Below are 20,915 nucleotides of genomic sequence, written 5' to 3'. Positions count from 1 at the left end.
AAGGCCTGATGATTTTTCTCCAGAAAAGCAGCCATTGAAAGCCCTGTGGAGCACCATTCTATTCTCACACACCTGGGGTCCCCATAAGTCGGGGTTGACTCTGTGGCCACTGGTAAGAACAATAGCGGGAGAGGAAAAAGCTGTGTGTGTGTGTTCACCTATTAAATTTTTAAAGATACAATTCCATCTGTTTCGAATTGTCCTTAGAGTCATGGTCATTGTTCCCTGCTATTAACAGAGTAAATTATTTGGCCTAAACAAGAAAGGAGTGTGTGTGGGAGGTCCATGCGTGTTTCCAGATCTGCCCCTGCACTGAACTGGCTGATAGCCTTTGATAAGCACTTGCTATCCCAAATCCTCAGGGTTCTTATCTTTAAAGGAGACTAATAGGAGTGGTGGTAAGAATCCAATAACATAATGCATATAAGCCTCTTAGCACAGTGCCCATCAAGCAGCAACAACTCAATAAGTTTTAGTTGTTATTATTCCACAGCTAGTGCCACAACCATCACACCATTCAGACAGAGGCCTGAAGGATGGAGGAATGTCGCATCATTGTAATACTATCACAAATAAATAATAATCTGCTACTTTCTGTTCTCAATCCATTCTTTGACAGTAGTGTTGCCAAGAAAACGGGCTGTCTTTTCATGGCTAGAAGTGAGAAGAGTTGAGGACATATCAAAAACAAACAAATAAGAAACAAAGGATTAAAAATTATCCTCTTTATAATATGCTATTGTTGGCTCCCATTGAGTAGGTTCCGATTCATAGTGACCTTATGTAAAACAGACCGAAACATTGCATGGTCCTGCGCCATCCTCACAGGAGTAGGTGTGTTTGAGGCCATTGTTGTAGCCACTGTGTGAATCCATCTCATTGAGGGTCTTCCTCTTTTTCACTGACCCTCTGCTTTACCCTGTGCATGATGTCCTTCTCCAGGATTGGTACTTCCTGATGACATGTCCATCTTCCCCGTCCTCACTTCTATGGATCATTCTGGCTGTACTTCTTCCAAGGCAGATTTGTTCATTCTTCATAAAGTCCGTGGTATAGTCGATATTCTTTGCCAGCACCATAATTAAAGTGCATCAGTTCTTCTTCGGTCTTCCTTATTCATTGTCCGTCTTTCACATGCACATGAGGCAGTTGAAAAGACTATGGCTTGGGTCAGGTGCACCTTAGTCAACAAAGTGACAGATTTGCCCAAAGCAATGTGTCGCTTTGCCAAATGCAGTGCTGATCTCATGGGCATTGACTGTGGATCCAAGTAAAAGGAAATCCTTGACAATTTATTTTCTCTGTTTATCATGCTGTTGCTTATTGGCCCAGTTGTGAGAATTTTTGTTTTCTTTATGTTGAGGTGTAATCCATACAGAAGGTTGTAGTCTTTGATCTTCATCAATAAGTGCTTCAAGTCGTCTTCACTTCGGCAGGCAAGGTTGTGTCATCTGTATATTGCAGGTTATTAGTGAATCTTCCTCCAATCCTGATGCTGTGTACTTATAATTTAGCTTCTCAAATCATTTGCTCAGCAAATAGATTGACTAAGTGTGGTGAAAGGGTACAACCCTGCCACACACCTTTTCTGATTTTAAACCACACAGTATCCCCTTGTTCTTTTTGAATGACTGCCTCTTGTCTATGTACAGGTTCAGCATGAGCACATTAAGCATTCTGGAATTCCCACTCATTGCAATGTTATCCATAATTTGTTAGGATCCACATAATCAAATGCCTTTGCATAGTCGGTAAAACACAGGTAAACATCTTTCTGATATTCTCTGCTTTCAGCCAAGATCTATTTGACATCAGCAGTGATACCTCTCATTCCACATCCTCTTCTGAATCCGGCTTGAATTTTTGATAATTCCCTTTTGACATATGGCTACAGTTGTTTTTGAATTATCTTCAGTAAAATACTGCTTGCATGTGATATTAATGATATTTTTTGATAATTTGCACATTTCCTTCCATTACCTTTCTTTTGAATGGACATTAATACAGATCTCTTCCAGTCAGTTAGCCAGATAGCTGTCTTCCAAATCTCTTTTTTTTTTGTCTTCTTAATTTCTTGGCTTAGACAAGTGTGTGCTTTCGATGTTGCATCCATTTGTTGAAGCATATCAATTGATATTTTTTCAGTACCTGGAGCCTTGAAACTTCCTTCAGTACCAATGATCATATGCTACCTCCTGAAATGAGTGAACGTCTACCAATTCTTTTTGGCACAGTGGCTCTGTGTATTCCTTCCATCTTCTTTTGGTTCTTCCTACATCATTCAGTTTTTTGCCCATAGAATCCTTCAGTATTGCAACTTTCAGCCTGAGAAATGTTAAGTTTTCTTACTTCAGGTCATTGCACATTTTGTTATAATATTTTGCTTTGTCTTCTTGAGCCATCCTTTGAAATCTCCTTTTCAGCTCTTTTACTTCATCATTTCTCCCATTTGCTTTAACTACTCTACTTTTAAGAGAAAGTTTCAGAGCCTATTCTGACATCCATTTTGGTCTTTTCTTTCTTTCTTGTCTTTTTCAAGACCTTTTGCTTTCTTCTTGTGTGATGTCCTTCCACAACTCATCTGTTGCTGTCATTGGTGGTCACCTGTCTGTCAGTTTGTCATACTGTGGTGGATCGTGTGTTGTTATAAGGCTAGAAGTGATGCCACTGGTATTTCAAACAGCAGGAGGGTCACCCATGGTGGGCAGGTTTCAGCTGAGCTTCCAGACTGAGACAGACTAGGAAGAAGGACCTGGAGATATACTTCGGGGGGGGGGGGAGCGGGGAAGTAGCCAGTGAAAACCTTATGGATAGCAGCTTTATAATATACAGATACAGAAAATTAGTATAAATGCAGACATTTTAATTTATATTACAATGAAAAATTTTATTGAAAATAGTCTTTGGTTATGTAGGCAAATGATGTCTATTACAAATTCTAAAAGATTCTGGAGTACCTTCTGCAGGTTCCCACATGAAAATAACTTTACACACTAGGTAGGTAGGCAGATAAGATTAAATTAGAAAGACAGACAGATAGATAGATAGATACAGATGATAGATAAGGTTAGATAAATATAGAGAAAGGACTATGAACAGATTTCACTGTTTCAAATTATATTGATTTTAATGTCAGCCCTTAAGTGAATATGCTTGTTATAGTGACAGTCATGCAATATAACTAACTCATAGGCTGGAAATACTAACTTAGGCTGGAAGTAACCTTTAGAGATTTTTGTTGTTTTTCATTCACTTAGCTCTAGGATTACAGAACTTCTTTCAGGATTCTATTCCAGGGTCAACTCCTGCTGCATAAAATATGTTATAAATGTCTAACCTAGATTCTTTATATTCTAGTTTTCAGCTTCTTCTCATTATCTCTCATGAACCAAACCAGCTTTGATTCTTGGAAAACTTTGTTTGGCTTCACAACTGTAACACAAAATGTGAGAGTCTACACACGTACATATCAAAGAGCTATAGTAACTTTGGAGTCCTGATTTTGCAGTGGTTAGAACACTTGACTGCTAACCAGAAGGTCAGTGGTTAGTTCCCAGTAGCCGCTCCGTGGGAGAAAGATGTGGCAGTCTGCTTTTGTAAAGATTTATAGCTTTGGAAACCCTATGGGGCAGTTCTGCTCTGTCCTGCAGGGTCACCATGAGCCAGAATTGACTCTAGGGCAGTGAGTTTGGTTTGGCTTGGGATAGTAACCTTAGTTACTTTAAAATAACCCCTACCTGAAAACCGGTGTTGGAAATTTTCATAACTAGTATTTAACAGCCTAAGAAAAACAGAAGCTGTAACTGGTTTTAGAACCAGCATCTATGACCTTCTGGGTCATGCTACAAACTTATTTGCCATATAAGGGGGTCACGAACCTATTTCTAAGTCATTAATGAACGATCAAGCAGAAAGGAAAAAGTTAGTTTGAAGAGTATGTGAAGTACATGGATTTTATTATTTATTGGACAAGGAATACCAAAGTAAGATATTAAATTAGATATAATGCTGGTTAGCTTTCTACAGGAAATACAATCATATGTACTTCAGGACTAACATCTCTACTGTGCTATAAAATAATAACATGCTTTCTGCAGGTTGAAAACCCTGGTGGCTTAGTGGTTAGGAGCTATGGCTGCTAACCAAAAGGTCGGCAGTTTGAATTCACCAGGCACTCCTTGGAAACCCTATGGGGTAGTTCAACCCTGTCCTGTAGGGTCGCTACAAGTCAGAATCAGCTCGATGGCAATGGGTTTGGTTTGTTTCTGCAGGTTGACCTGTCTTCGGCTATAAACAGTCTATACCTTTATCGGTTGTAAGATAAATTAGATATATTGAGACATTCCCCAGGAAGGTCAGATTAGAGGCTCATTAGCAAGTGCTCAGAAATGAGATTTAAAAAACCAAGCAACCACCATTTCATCTTTTTAAGTGAGTAAATGCCCTTGCTTTTCTAAAACTCCCCCCAAAAACAAACCCATTGTTCATTCGATTCTGACTCATAGAGACCCTATAGAACAGAGTAGAACTGTCTCACAGGGTTTCAAGGAGCAGCTGGTGGGTTTGAACTGCTGACCTTTTGATTAGCAGCTGAGCTCTTAACTACTGCACCATTGCTTTTCTATAGTTATTCACTACCCCTGCCCCTCTTTAAGAGAAGCATACAGCTCTGTCCACTATTGCCTGAGTTGCAGTGGTTCCCTGTGGAGGAATGGAATTTTTTCCCTCCTTGATGTCAGGTGTGGCCATGTGACTCATTTTGGCCAGTGGCCTGCAAGTGGCAGTGACATTTGCCACATCTGAGCAGAAGTTTCAAGAGCTGTAACGAGATTCTACCAAGTGTGGGTCTATAAAACGGTATAGCCACTTTGGAAAACAGTTCCTTCATCCTTTGTGGGTGGGAAGGTAAAATGGGACAGCGGCTGTGGAAAACAATTTTGCAGTTCCTCAAAAAGTTAAGGATAGAATTACCTGTGATCCAGCAGTCCCACTCCTAGGTGTGTACCCAAGAGCCTTGGAACGCAAACAGTTACGTATACACCAGTGTTCATTACCATACTATTCCCAGTAGCCAAAAGGTGGGGACAGCCTCAATGTCCACCAGCAGATGAATGAATGAACAAAATGTGGTTCATATATACTTTGGCGTATTACTCAGCCATAAAGAGAAATGAAGTACTGATACATGCCACAAGATGGATGAAACTTGAAAACATCATGCCGAGTTAAATAAGTCAGCCACAAAAGGACAAATATTTTATGATCCCACTTACAAATATGAAATATCTACAATAGGCAAATGCATAGAGACCAAAGTTTGTTAGTGGTTACCAGGAGTGGGAGGGAAGGGAAAAGAGGGAACATTCTTTAGGGGACACTGAGCTTCTGTTAAAGTGATGGGAAAATTTGGAAAGGCAGAGTGGTGGTGGTGGCACAAGATAATGGCCTAATGAATGACACTGAATCGTACATGTAGGAAGTAGACAATATTGAAAAGGCAAGTATTATCTCTCTCTATATACATGTATATTTAAAGATATATATATATATACACACACACACATTTGGAATCCTGGTGGGACAGTGGTTACAAGATCAGCTGCTAACCAAAAGTTTGTCAGTTTGAATTAACCAGCTGCTCCTTGGGAACCCTTTGGAGTTGGAATTGACTTGACAGCAATGACTTTTTTGTTTTTTTAATACATATTTTATTATACATATTTATATATATCACATAATATAGATATATGACATTATGTATATACTATACACGTATCACACTATATGTCTATATATATAAAGAAAGATTCTGCCCAGTGCCATTTTTCCTCAGTCATAAAACAGAGATGGGGATGGCGCATTTAGCCTTGGCCCTACATCAGTAAAACAATTGGCTTAGAGTGGAAGACCAGCTGGAATACAGCCAGGACAAGAAATAAACTTTAGTTACTTTTCACTGAAATTTAGGGATTGTTTGCTTCCACAAAATAACCTAGTAGAAGCTAAAATAACAAAAATCATCTTAGTGTCCTGGGACACCTGTTTTTTCACTGATTTGATCTCCTGCATTACGCAGTGTCGAGTTTTCTTTCATTGGAAAGCCTGCTTAGTAAACTTGTAAGAGAGTTGCTGGTGTCATGGTACAGTTTGTAGCCAGTCGACAATTCAGCCATGTGGCTGCTGTCCAGTCCATCACTCTGAGAAGAAATTGATATTTCATCTCATGGATTCCAGAGACAGCGACTCCTTTAGGAGGACTCATATTAGTCTTTAAATACAACAATACATCAATAGTTCAAGTCTATTGTAGCAAATTTGGAGAATAAAGAAAAAACATAAGAATGTAATGAAAACAAATACAATTACCTCCTCCAAAAATTAAGGTTAACATTTAAGAATATTTCCTGCCAGTCTTTCCATGTATGCATAAAACTTGAGTACACACACGTACACACACAATTTTATGTAGTTTTTTAAACTCAATATTCTGTGAGTTTTCATGTTTCATTAATATGTAAATTGTATTTTTCCAGACTGACTTAATACATTTTAAAATAGTCTACCAAGGTTATTATAAATGATGACAACACACAAATGTAAGAAAAAGCATTTTATTTACATGCTTTCGTATCTGTGAAAATACCTGCGCTCCTCAGCATCCCACAATAATAATTACCTAGAGAGACTGAAATATAACCTATGTCATGTAATTGGAAGTTTGAGATTACTTCAGGATTGTTCAGGGTCAATTGTGGAACTTTTATTCTCTCTGTTGAGGCCTTGGGAATGGAAGAAAATAATTGTCTAATTTCCCATGTAGAGTGTCTCAACTCTCTGTTCTTGTTTTCATCTTTCCCCTTTCTTTTGTTCTATTTATTTATTTTCCTATCTAATCTTATCTGACCTAATTAAGTGATGGGAAAGTGAGAAACAGCCCTGGCAGTAGGCATGTAGGCCATAATAATCCTAACTGAGTGTAACAATTTTTGTAGAAAATAAACAAGGATCACACAGGCTGTTCCACAACTATGGTGGGCCAGAGGCAAAGACCCTCTGCAAACACAAAATTAACTCAACATGCCCCTCTTCCTATGGACATGGATAACGCCTTCTTCCTAGAGAACAATTACCAAGATTCCAGAGCACCTCGTTGTCTCCTTAGAATCCTCCAGCGTAAGCCCGGATTGATCATAAACCTGTCCCCAAAAAATGTACCTCTCAGAGAGGCCCCACCTATCCTCCAGGGTGCATTTGCCATTGCCCTAGGCAGCTAAATTGACTTGGGTTGATAACAGGTGAGTTCATGGTGGTCTTTGGTAGGCCAGCTGTCAAGTCATCTGTATCACAGTGTTTTCAAACACTTAATAGGGTCACTATGAGTCGGAATCGACTTGATGGCACTGGGTTTGGTTTGGTTTTGGCCCTGTTGATAGGCATCTGAGTCTCTGGGCGTAGCAAACAGTAAAGTGCTCTTCAGCTAACCAAAATATTGGCAGTTCAAGTCTACCCAGAGGCACCTTGGAAGAATGGCCTGGCTGTCCATCCTGAAAAATCAGCCATTGAAAACCCTATGGAGCAGTTCTACTTTGATGTACGTGGCATCTCCATGAATTGGAGTTGACTCAACGGCAACCGATTTGGGTTTATAGGAATCTTTTTTAACCCATTTTATTTACCCCCAGGTGCTGGATTAAATGATGGGCAGTGGCATTCTGTATCCTTATCTGCTAAAAAGAATCAGCTGAGTGTGACAGTGGACAGTGACCCGGCCTCCGTTGCCCATTTCCTGGTGCCTATGCAGATTGAATCAGGAGACATCTATTATTTGGGGGGTAAGTGAAACGAACAGGCTATATTGGCAATCAAACAGTCATTATCTTTTCGGCCCCTGCATTCTAAGGCAACTGACATTTTTTAATGAAAATTAATACTAAGGACTGATTTTTGCTTTTAGTTATAGACAGTGGCAATGCTGTGTGGGCAAAGATGATAAATGATGGCCTAAAATGCAAGTCTACTAGGTAGCCTTATTTAAACATCAGTGGGATTGGTTTGAAATAGGATATACTCCATACCACTTGTTCTCCCCTGTGACTGAAATGGCAATAGCCTGGAATGCTTAAAAATGCTGATGCCTGGGTTCCACGTCCAGAGACTCCATTTAACTGGTGCTGAGTGAGGTTTCTGATGCTCTCCAGGTGATTCTAATGTATGTACTACGTGGAAAGTCATTGCTCTGTATTTCTTACCTTTATAACTTCGTTACAGGGAATCCTTCTATGCTAAGCGATCCTTATAACCCTTTTCTTTGGATTTTATGGACCGATTTTATTGTCACGTACATAATGGATGTTCTTTTTATTCTGTCTCTTGGCTCCTCCTCTGCCTAGACCCTCATCACTCAAAGAGTAGTTCATGAACAAGCAGCATCAGCATCACCTGGAAGGAAGCTCGTTAGCAATGCAGGTTCCCACTCTGGACCTTCTCTACCAGAATCTGTATTTTACTAGCACTCTCAGTTGGTCTGTAGCACTTTCAACTTTGAGAAGCCTTCTCTACCCACTGTCTACACAGAAGGGGACCATTATATCCAACAGAGCAAGAGATGTACTTAATTTACTATTTATATTTCTTCTCATTGGTTTGTTGTTGCTGTTAGTTGCGTCAAGTCAGCTCCGACTCGTGATGACCCCATGTACAACAGAACAAAATGTTGCCTGGTCCTGTGCTATCTTCAAGATTCTAGGTGTGCTCGAATCCATTGTTGAAGCCACTGTTTATTTTGAGTGCCTTTCAACCTATGGGGTAGTGGTTAAGTGCTATGGCTGCTAACCAAAATGTCAGCAGTTCGAATCTACCAGGCCCTCCTTGGATACTCTATGGGGCAGTTCTACTCTGTTCTATAGGGTCACTGTGAATCAGAAGTGACTCAACAGCAACGGGTTTGGTTTCAAGGGGTTTCCAATCAAGGGGAATAATCTTCAGACCGTAGATTCTGCTGGAAGATACTCTGTTGTGATCCCTAAGGTTTTCACCAGCTAATTTTTCTGAAGTAGATATCCAAGCCTTTCTACCCAATCTGTCTTAGTCTGGAAGCTCTGCTGAAACTCATTCCCATGGGTGACCCTGCTGGTATTTGAAATATTGGTGGCATAGCTTCCAGTATCATTGCAACATGTAAGCCACCACAGTATGACAAACTTACAGACAGGTAGTAGACTCATTGCTTAGTGATGCATTTTACTGAGACAATGCTGGACCATTTCCCCTGCTATAATAAATGGAGCATTTCCCTGCTTAGTGAATCTTTCCTTCTTTGAGTCCACTGGGATCCTTTCAGCCAGGGCAGGAAATGCACCTCCAACCCTGGAGCACTCAACTGAAAAATCTTTTGCGGCTAGATGCTTAGATCTGTCCGTAGTAAGATTTATTTACTAGTCTCGGTTTGAAGACCTCCTTTATATTATTCCTGTTTTGCATTTTATAGTTGTTTCTTTCTAAAATGAATTTGGTATTATGGTGGAGGTAGCTTAATAGCCCAACAAGAAAGTATAAACTCCTCTCTAAGAATTCACAGTAAAAACACAAACCATGAATCAGGTTGTTTAGTCTTTCAAGCCCCCAAAGCAGTGAGAGGGGAAACAGTGCCGACAACGTTAAAAGAGCCGATTGCTTGCTTTCCTTGTTACCTAAAAATTGTGTATTTCTGACCCAGGTCATTTCTTAAACCTCTCCCACTTAAGATGGATTTTATAGCTCTGCACAGGAACGAATTCCTTCAAAGTGAAATAAAAATTTTATTGAGGAGCTATAATTTAAAAGGTAAAATATTTTGAAGTGCTAAAGGGGATAGGAGAAAAATCCCTGCTATATTGTTTAATGGTACAAAATCAAATTCACTGGAGAAAAATATTCTTCAAATCATAGCATCATCTTTTGTGTTTTAACATTCTGCATGTTCTGAATGTGCAACTCACAGCTGTCTTAGCGTAGATAGTTTCCATAACTCCTTATAGACTTATGTGATATGAATCAGTTGTTACTGTGCACATTTAAAAAATATTATTAAAATTTCTTAAAAGGATAATATGTGGGCTCGCCCCCCAGTTTGCTAAATTTAAACACTACAAAGCCTTTCAAGCTCCATTTGCTCCCCCAGGCTCTCAGTCTTGCAGGTAAATATTATCTTACATTTTTAATTAGTTTTTCTATTGTTTTGCTTTATAAATATACCATTTATGAAGGTAACTATAAACAATATATTGTTTTGTGCTGTCTTGCATAAACTTTTTAAATAGGATAATACTGTATGTATTCTTCTGTGACTTGGTTTTTTTTTTTTTTTAATTCCACTTTAGTTTTTGAGATTCAGCCATGTGGCTATGATAGCTAAAGTTAAATAATTTTCACTAATGTATGGTTTTTAATGTATATTATACAATGTTTTACTTATCTATTCCACTGCCCATTGATAGGCATTTTAGCTGTGCTAATTTTTTTCCCTTTTTGGTATTATAAAAAAATGCTGCTTTAAATATTCTTGCACAGTTCCTAAAAATCATTTTGCCAGTGATTTTTAAAATCTTCTCACGTACAAACTACTAAACTGAGAGTTGTAATTTGAATCGTCCGTATTCAGCCATGAATATTATCCTATGCCGTGGCCTGTGGTTTCCCCAGCAGGCGTCAGTTGTTGGGTTGAGTGAACGTACAAGGATAATGGTCACACTGGTTTTGCACACAGACCCCAACTTTGGTTCCCACTAATACCTACGACAGTGCCCCAGAGAGCAGTAGTCCGTATCCGAGCTCTTGCATAGTGCATTGAAAAAGGCATAATAGGTCTTTCTCAAGTATTTTTGTGAGAAGTAGCATCCCAATGATGAGTGAAATTAGAGTTTAAACACTGCAGGAGAGAGCACGATGACACTTTTTCATTACTGCTTTTCCTCTTGTAATTGTACACTGGCACTGAGTGGCAAAAATAGTCTGAGAACTAGAAATTCCAGCACCTTGTTCGTAACTAATGTCTACAGTTAGAATGACCTCCGTTTGCATAGCTGGAAATACCAAATTGACTCCTACAGTGGATTTTCACCCACTGATTGAAACTAATGTAGTCAACTACATCTCATGCCAATATGACCGCACTCTTTTTTCCTAGAGAAAAAAAAAATACGTACAATATTAAAAGTGAAAGGAAAACAATTAAAAAAAAAATGGTAATCAGTATTCCAGAGTCAGTGATGTCACTGAGTGGCTGTTTGACGTTGAACAAGGTCCCAAATGTCTTTGATTTGCAGTTCTTCTCCCCTTCCCAAATTGAGGGAGTTATATCTGCTCTCCCTTTTCATGAGATTTGTGAGAACCATGTAAGATGTACCTGCAAACTCTTAGAAATCTGTGAAAGACAAACCAACACTGCTCAATATTATAGAAAAAAAGCAAGTGCAGTGTGCTTTATGGAGCTTTGTAGGGATCAGAAATCCGTATTTATTTATGTTTCCAATAAAACGAAAATTTACTTGCAAAAGAGCTAAAGTAATGCCTTCACAAGGCAAAAACAAACAAAAACAAAATACACTAATTTACTGATGTTAAATAAAAGGGTGATATTATTTTGATTCAAGGAAACTCAAAAAAGGAGGGTGTAACAGCGAGTGGACAGAACTCTAGCTTTCCATAGATTTGTTATAACCACAGGTGCAGTGCCTAGGTAAAGGCTTCCTTTCCGAGCCTTGATGGTCTCCGCAGTCATTAGACTTAGCAGCTCTATTCTGTATAAAGTGGGACGGCTCAGCTTCATTTTGAATGGCAGCTTCCACGCCAGAAACTTCAGTGTCAGGGTTGTTTTACCCAACCCCAAGAGTAGCTTGTGTTGTTGCTAGCTGTTGTTGAGCCTCTGGGTGGACTCAAACTGCCAACCTTTCAGTTAGCAGCTGAGCAAGTTAATTGTTGGAGGTTTGAGTCCACCTGAAGGTGCCTCAGAAAAGACATGGCGATCTATTTCCAACAAATCAGCCACTGAAAATCCCGTGGAGTGCAGTTCTGCTCTGACACACAAGGGTTACCATGAATTGGGACCAACTTGATGGCAACTGGTTTTTTTGAGGGTAGCTGAAAGGCAAGCTCTTTTAAATTCACTTGTATGGAACCTTTGCACTATTCAATAGCATACTCATGCCACAGAGTTGGGGAATACTAAATTTTGGTCAGAATTCCCAGAGTCTCTTTGTGTGAAACTTTTCTAGGCCAGGGAACCTATGATAACATGATAATGAAGTCTCACCCTGAGAACTCATTTCCAGGACAATGACATAAAGTGACACTTTTTGTCATCCTTTGAGGTATTTAACCTTGCTGGACCCTCAATAATAATGGGGATGTTTCATTAACTTAGCAGTATATATTGACCTTCCCACTTACACTTTTCACCTCCAGTGAGGTCATTAACGAATGAGTCTGTGTTTACCATTGGACTTTGGGTGGTTTTTCTACATGGACAAAGGAAACTAACTTGGCTTGACCTTTTCTTGGATCTTAGTGTCCCTTGCTTCTTGAACTCGATCCCATAACTACTAGGGAGTGAAGCACTTTGTGTTTTGACCTGTTTCTTTCTTAAAATTTCACTGTAAGAATATTTTCTTTGTAGCTACTGGTTTGGTTTAGTTTGTTTCTGACAGAAATAGATAATTCATTTTATTTTGATATAGTTTGAAATGACTTGGTGTAAAACAGGAGTAGTAATAGTAGCAGCATCAGAACCTAGCTTCAGGGGAGATAATGACCAGGATCAGCCCAAAGCTGATTCTCATGAGAGCAGCCAGCGAAAACGCTATAACTCACAATGGCCCGATCCTAAACTGTGTAGAGGACTCAGAACCAGGCAGCATTTTATTCTATTGTGCTATGGAGTTGTGGAGCTGCCATGATCGGGGCTGACTTCACAGCAGCTGACAACAACAGGCAGAAAGGTATCTTTTCCACAAATGTATATATTGACTTCATGTCCCTCATTCCTTTATCCTAGTTTCTTAGCAAGGGCTGTATGTAGAAGTCACTTGTAAAAATAAACCAAGTTTCTTTTAAATATATCCAACTTTTCAGGAATTTCTTTACCAACAGAACTGTGTACACTATCACATAAAATAGGAAAATGATAAAGGACAGCTTCAGATCTGAAGTATTCTTTATGCTGTAACATTAATTTGAAATGTCAGAGTCTCTTTTTGGTTAATTAATGAGGTTTCAATGCGTACCCAACAATGGTTTTAGACATGGTGCAAGCCATGGCTTGTTTTGAAATGTATTTGTCAGGAATATAAACATTAAAGACCCAGTCATTGAGAGAAAAGTAAAAATAAACATGTGCATGTTATGAAAATTCTTAAGTGGAAAACTAGCAAACATTATGCAGGAATGAGAAGAGGTTGGGTCTTCATTTCCTGTTCTTTAAAGGTGCATCAGTGATTTGAAAACAAAAGGGCAAAGAGAGATGGATGAAAATCACATTAGTACAATGGGTAAAAGCTTTAGCTTATAAAATTATATATTCAATTTGATTTAAAAAATGAGAACCTTATGAAACCCCAAGCTATAAATGTTAACATAATAAAAGAATTCTTTGGTATTAAATGATTAGCAAATGCAAAGCAAAAAAATGAATAATTAAGCCATTATATCAATGTGAAAAGAAAACAGTTCTTCTAGAAATGATACAAATGAAGCATAATCTTATAAAGCAAAACCAAACCTGGTGCCATCGAGCCGATTCTGACTCATAGTGACCCTATAGGACAGAGTAGAACTGCCCCATAGAGTTTCCAGGGAGCTGCTGGTGGATTCAAACTGCCAACCTTTTGGTTAACAGCCGTAGCACGTAACTACTGTGCCACCAGAGTTTCCGTATAAGGCAAAGACAAAATAAAATTCCAATTTTTTGGAATTAAAGCAATATTAATGATTGAAAATCATATACCCCTTTTGTGTTTGCATATGAAAATAAAGTATACTATTAAATAAGTGCCTTGTAAGTTTATTTTAGGTTGCATGGGAGAGTTACACACAGGTGGTTTACTAGGGAGTGTTCGCATGAATGCAGGTAGGGGTGATTCAGTGGTAGGACTCACTCTTTCCATGTAGGAGACCTTGGTTCAGTTCTCAGCCAGTGCACCTTATGTATAGCCACCACCCACCTGTCATTGGTGGTTTGCATGTTGCTATGATGCTGAACAGGTTTCAGTGGAGCTTCCAGACTAAGATGGACTAGGAACAAAGGCCTGGTGATCTACTTCTGAAAATCAGCCAGTGAAAACCCTGTGGATCACAGCTGTCTGATCTTGGTGTTTGTGGAGTTTCCATGAGGTATGGGCTCACTAGATAGCAGCTAACAACAGCCACATTGTTGTGAACAACCATCTAAGGTTGAGAGGGCAGCCGGGATGAACAGAGGGAGAAGCTGAGCTGCAATGTGGTTGTAGCAGAGGCTCAGCAGCTCCCGCAGGAGGCTTGGAAGCAGGGTTGCCCTTCAAGGATGTTCCAGTTGAGGCAATGGGTCTAGGCCACTGTACCACTCCATTGCATCAGTGGATGCTGGCTGCTCAGGGAGCATAGCCTTCTCTGAGAGTCAAGGCAATTCCTGGGGAGGACCTCAGCCTCAGTCCTGAAGGATGGCTGTATGTGAGGGGGTTTCGTTTCTGGGCCCCAAACAGAGTGCCCTATACAAAAACATTTTACGGTGTCTGCATCCTTTCCCTAACTTTCACTTTCCTCTTTTGCATTGCTGATCTTACAGTATGCGAATCTAAGAACGAGTGATTAGTTTAGAAACTAACTCCACAGACAGTGCGAGAACAGCTAAGTAAGTCCCTGCGGGTCCAACATGAGGCAAAGCATGTGGTTCTGGACCCGACCTTGCTTCGATTTTGAATTCAAAGTCATGTCCTTCGTATAAGTGGAATCATATAGCTAGAATAGGCACGTGTATAGAGACCAAAGTTGATTAGTGGTTCCAGGGGAGGTGGGTGGCAGGGGGATAAGGCACTCCGTGCTTAGGGGACTCCGAGCTTCTCTTAGGAGGGGTAGAAAAGTTTGGGAAGGGGTAACGGTGATGGTTAGGCAACATGATGAACATAGTTAATGTCACTGAACTGTGCATGTAAAGACTGTTGACATGGCCGATGTTTTTTTCCTGTTTACTTGTATACTTACCACACTAAGCTAAAAACTGTGTTCTTGCTCATAATTGTCATAACAGCATTGTCTTCTTGGGAAGCCCAGGGGGATAAAATAAAACAACTACGTAGATATCGTGGTTTGTCATTTACAGCAAACCAGTTAATGGCTGCAGTAGGACTTTTAAAATTTAACCCTTATTTTCGAAAATAATCAAATGTCCGTTTCTTTTTTTCATGGAATATTCTATGATGCTAATTTCTCTCCGTTATTTGCTATGCCCATATCGTTTTGAGATACATGCAAGATGTTAATATTGAAAAATAATGTTGAAAGATATTTGACTAAAGGCCTTAAGTAAATATTATTAGAAAAGTAAATACAGATTGTCCTTAGATTGCTTAGTCCAAGTCTTATATTTGTCTTTTTTTTTTATACCCATGCACACACACACATACATGCAAAGTAGATATTTGACATAATTTTAGATGAATGGAGAGCATCCAGATTAATTTTAAATTTAAATGTATTTTCCAAATATTTTAAGTTTATCAAGTCCTAAATAGAATAGGGTCGCTGTTGAGTTGGAATTGACTCAAGAGCAAGGGGTTGGGTTTGGTTTTGGTTAAATATAGTATGGAGTCCCTGGTGGTGCAGACAATTAAGTGCTGGGCTACTAACCAAAAAGTTCGTGGGTCAAGTCCTACCAGAGGTGCCTCAGAAGAAAAGCCTGGAGATCTACTTCTGAAAAATAAGCCATTTGAAAGCCCTATGGAGCACAGTTTATTCTGACGCGCACGGGTTTGCCATGAGTCAGAATCAACTCCATGGCTGCTGGTTTGTTGCTTTTACGTAAATTTGACATGCCTGTAATTTTTTTCTTATCCTACTATCACATACCTTTTATGTGATAGTTTATCTTACTTACATAGCAGCATAGCCCAGATTACGAATGAGTTTCGTTCTTAAGTCTTTGTGTCAAATTTGTACATAAATTAGAACAGTTAGATACGGTTTGTGTCTAAAGTCAGTCAAATGTTTGTCTTAACCAAAAAAACCAAACTGTTGCCGTCCAGTTGATTCCAACTCATAGCGACCCTATAGGACAGAGTAGAACTGCCCCATGGGGCTTGCAAGGAGCTCCTGATCCATTCTAACTGCCAACCTTTTGGTTAGCAGCTGTAGCTCTTAACCACTAACGTATCTTTCTAGCATAAAAAACACTAAACCATCTTTAACATAATAGTACAGTAATAATAATAATTCGATGCGTGTCGCAAAGTAGAGCCCGTTTGTTATTGCGAATCATGTAATATAATTGGCTTTCTAGGGGTGGGGTCATAACTGTGGGTTGTATGTAAGTCAGAGGTTTGTAACTCAGGGACTGCCTGTATTTCTTATGTGCACTTTCCAAAAAAAATCAAGCTTTGCTTAAATTAAATGTGCAGTAACTCTAGTTTGAGGATTTTGCATTGTACCTTCCCCTCATCTTTTCATAAGCCTGACCCCAGTTGTTATTTTTATGTTCTGTTAATACCAACAAGTTTTGTTCTTGCTCCTCTAGCCCCCAATCCTTGAGTAATATGACCCTCCCAAATGGTTTAAGAAGTCTAATCCAGAGGTTTCCATAACAGGGGAAGAGCTGTCGTTCATATAATAAATACCATGCGATATTTGTGTTGATTTTGTCATGATTGTTGTTATCCTCTTGTGTATACCGTCCACTCAGGCTGTCCTGACAACAGTTCTGGCTCTGGATGTGAGTGGCCCCTGCTGGGATTTCAGGGCTGCCTGAGGCTCCTCTCCATTGGCGATAAAGCCGTGGATCTCATCTCCGTACAGCAGGGGGCGCTAGGGAGTTTCCGTGACCTGCAGATAGACTCCTGCGGCATCACGGACAGGTAAGAGCGATCCTTTGTCATTTTGACGTGACTGTTTTCGTTGTTTTGATCGTGGATTAAAAACGAATGGACAGAGCACATTCTTCTTCTCTCTTCCTCTTATCTATTTCATATTTACATTGAAAATAAGAAAATGACATTTTCAGTTTTAAACAATTGCCTCTTTAGATGATAATACTTTCTTAGAAGACAGAGTCAGGAATTTCCTTTTTGTATGCCTCTAAAGCTACTCAATTCTTTAGAGTATTATTGATGCTGCTATAATTATTCGCAGGTATAATTTTTTTTTTGCTATAAATATTTTTTATAAATATATCACTGAACGAAACAGATTAAAATATTCTAAAAAGATAATTGATGATTAAGGGCCAGAAATCAGTCATATATGGTCAGCTGGATTCACCCCACACTTCCTGATCTGCAGGGATAATGGAAAATAACTCTTCCTTTGAGAAAGGTTGAGGTTTTGAGGATTACTGATCGTGTAAGCCCAATAACCAGTGAGAGAACCCAGTTACCACAGTACTTAACACAGTACCAGCTCACTGCGGAAGATGAGGCATGCAAAATTTTTAAACACTGCAACTTTATTCAAGTTATCTTGCTAGTCACGCTGTCTAACTTTTGGTTATTTTGGCTAGAAAGGAGAGATGGCTTAGCTGTAAGAGATTAAAAACAATTTCTCGACACAGTATGCCTAACTGGGTGCCTTCCGTGTAATAGGTACACGATACATTTATGTTGAACAAATGAACAAATTCTCTAAACGCTCACACATCTGTACGTGGTGAACTTCTTAAAATTTCACACTTTATAGAATACTTTGTGGATTAAGTCTGTTCTAAATTTAACAGTGCAATGGATTGAATTGTGTCCCCCCAAAATATGTGTCAACTTGGTTAGGCCATGTGCAGTTGTCCTCCATTTTGTGATTTTCCTATGTATTATAAATCATAATCTCTGCCTGTGGTTAAAAAGGATTAGGATAGGGTGTAACACCCTTGCTCAGGCCATATCCCTGATCCAGTGTAAAAGAATTTTCCATGGGGTGTGGCCTCTTATCGAGATAAAAGGAAAGGAAAGCAAGCAGAGAGTTGGGGACCTCATACCACCAAGAAAGCAGCACCAGGAACAGAGCGCGTCTTTTGGACACGGGGTCTCTGCGAAGAGAAGCTCCTTGACCAGGGGAGGATTGAGGACAAGGACCTTCCTCCAGAGCTGGCAGAGAGAGAAAACCTTCTCCTGGAGCCAGTGCCCTGAATTTGGACCCACCAGGGTTTCCTAGTCATGGATTAGAAGACCAGAATTCTCATTACGTGACATATTCACTCATAAGAATTTGATTTCTTTATTGCAGAATAATTTACTCACATGCTCATCCCATTCATTTGTATGAAGAAAATAAAAGAATTCAAAGAATTTAACCAATCCTGATTTTCAGACACTAAATTTTGGGGGGAAACCCTGGTGCTGTACTGGTTAAGAGCTACGGCTAATAACCAAAGGGACAGCAGTTCGAATCCACCAGGCACTCCTTGGAAACTCTATAGGACGATCTACTCTGTCCTGTAGGGTCACTGTGAGTTGGAATCAACTCGACAGCAATGGGTACAGGTAAATTTTGGGGGGCATAGAAATAATGACGTGGTCTGTGTGTTTTAATAGGAGCCAGTTCTGCAGTCCTGAGTCTTGATATCTGGAGGGGGCTTAGAGATGTTGGCTCACAGAGACAGGGGAAGCCCTCCATGAGGAATCTCCTTTAGTGGGCTGGGAGGGCCAGAGGCCACAGCTCACTGGTAGTGACATGAGTTGTCAGTTCAGTTATGAAGCTCGCAAGAAGTTGTTTTAGTACCATGAGAATTTCCTTTAAAAATTATTATAGAATCACAAGATTTCTCTTAAGGAATCCGTATTGCCCTTTTAGCCTATATATATACAAATCAAACCCATGCTGTGGCGTCACTGCCAACTCATAGCAACCCCATAGGGTTTTCAAGGCTGTAAATCTCAGTGGAAGCAGATTGCCACACTCCCACAGAGCCACTGGTGGTTTCAAACTGCTTACCTTTCAGTTAGCAGTTGATCACTTTAACCACTGTGCCACCAGGGCATGAAAAAAATAAAATAAAAAACGCCTGTTGCTGTTGAGTTGATTTTAACTCATAGCAACCCTGTAGGACAGAGTAGAAATGCCCCATAGAGTTTCCAAGGAGTGCCTAGTGCATTGGAACTGCTGACCTTTTGGTTAGTAGCCATAGCACTTAACCACTACGCCACCAGGGTTTCCAATATATATGGAAACCCTGGTGGCATAGTGGTTAAGCCTTTGGGCACTAACCAAAAGGTTGGCAGTTTGAATCCACCAGGTGCACATATATACATACATATATATACGTATGGAGGTAGGTAGGAGGTAGGTAGGTGTGTGTGTGTCTGTACCAAAAAAACAAACCAAGCCAGTTGCTGTTGAATCAGCTCTGATTCATGGTGACCCCATGTGTGTCAGGGTAGAACTGCACTCCATAGGGTTTTCAATGACTAATTTTATAGAAGTAGATCCTTAGGCCTTTCTTCAGTGTGCCTCTGGGTGGGCTCAAACTGCTCAAACCTTTTGGTTAGTAGCCAAGTCCACACGTACACACACACACACACACACACACACACATAAAAAACACACATGTATATATGTATATAGACATATATACACACATGTATGCATGTTTGTATATGTATACACTAATGTAGAACTATTTTTTCCATATCACACTTAAGAAGAATTCTCAGAAGTATGTACCAGTCTGTGGACACATCTAGGATATTAAGTTGTCTTCTTTCAGCAAATTTCAGGTTAATGGCAACTCTGTAAGTCAGTGTAAAAATAATTCTCAGCACTTCGATGGCCGATATAGTGACTAATTACAATATTTTATGGTTGGATAGATCTTTTGACATCTAAAAACACGTCTTACCACATTTTCCACTAAAAACCCACTACCCAATGCCGTTGAGTTGAAAAATACTCATTTTCCCTCAACCCTTGAGGCTGTACCTACTAACTGAGTTGGCAATGAACGATGAAGTAGATCCACCTAAGAAGGCAACAAAACCAAAGCCCACACCCCAGGCTCTCTGCAGCGCCCTGTGCACGCTACCCAATGCCCTTCTGGTACACTGCACTGCCTGCCCAGAGCCAGGCAACACTGGCTGTGGTGGAGCCGAGATTTATTATTAAAATGCAAATGGTTTTATAACATCTACTCATCGGGTAGAGGAATTACTATTTCAGGATACATAATGGCATTCAAACGATGCTACAGATTTAAAAAAATATATGAAATCCAATAGGAACATAGAAACATTTCCAAAACATGCAGTGATGCGTCCACACCATGGCTCTGTCTTTTGGTGGCTCAAAATGGTGTTTTATACCTTTGGGGCACAGGCTTTGGGAAGGGCGTAGTGGTGAGGAGAGTGTGCATTACACCAATTGGGTTTTGAACATTAGGATTTGGACTCTAGGTAACTAAGGTTCCATAGTCCCTTTTGAGCTGATACAGATACTGTCTGGCACATTGCAAGGAGAGGAGCCATAGCCACAGCCTACATGCATGGACTGTGCTGAGCAGGCCATGATTCCCTCCTCTTTCTTCCCCATAGCCTGTGGCTCAGTGTGAATTTTCTATGCCAAATGCAATGTACGCTATATCTTTTGCTTTTTTTAAAATAGGAAATAGTGAATTTATTAAAAAAAAAATCTTATCCCAACATATTTAGGTCAAATATAGTATTCTTTATTTTTGTAATAAAGCAGTCGTTTTCAATCTTTTAAACGTGTGGAAT

At 39.7% G+C, this 20,915-nt stretch overlaps 1 protein-coding gene across 1 annotated transcript in view; it reads left to right on the top strand.

Annotated features, from left to right (window-relative positions):
• LOC126082518 (contactin-associated protein-like 3) overlaps positions 1-20,915 on the top strand; it is a 314,347-nt gene that overhangs the window by 153,133 nt on the left and 140,299 nt on the right. Inside the window, 2 exon segments of the mRNA XM_049895019.1 lie at positions 7,683-7,832; positions 16,904-17,075. Of these exon segments, the coding sequence (XP_049750976.1) occupies positions 7,683-7,832; positions 16,904-17,075 (322 nt within the window).

Source organism: Elephas maximus, chromosome 9, assembly GCF_024166365.1.
Source record: "Elephas maximus indicus isolate mEleMax1 chromosome 9, mEleMax1 primary haplotype, whole genome shotgun sequence".
NCBI lineage: Eukaryota > Metazoa > Chordata > Mammalia > Proboscidea > Elephantidae > Elephas > Elephas maximus.
This window is presented reverse-complemented; position numbering and strand designations above follow the sequence as displayed.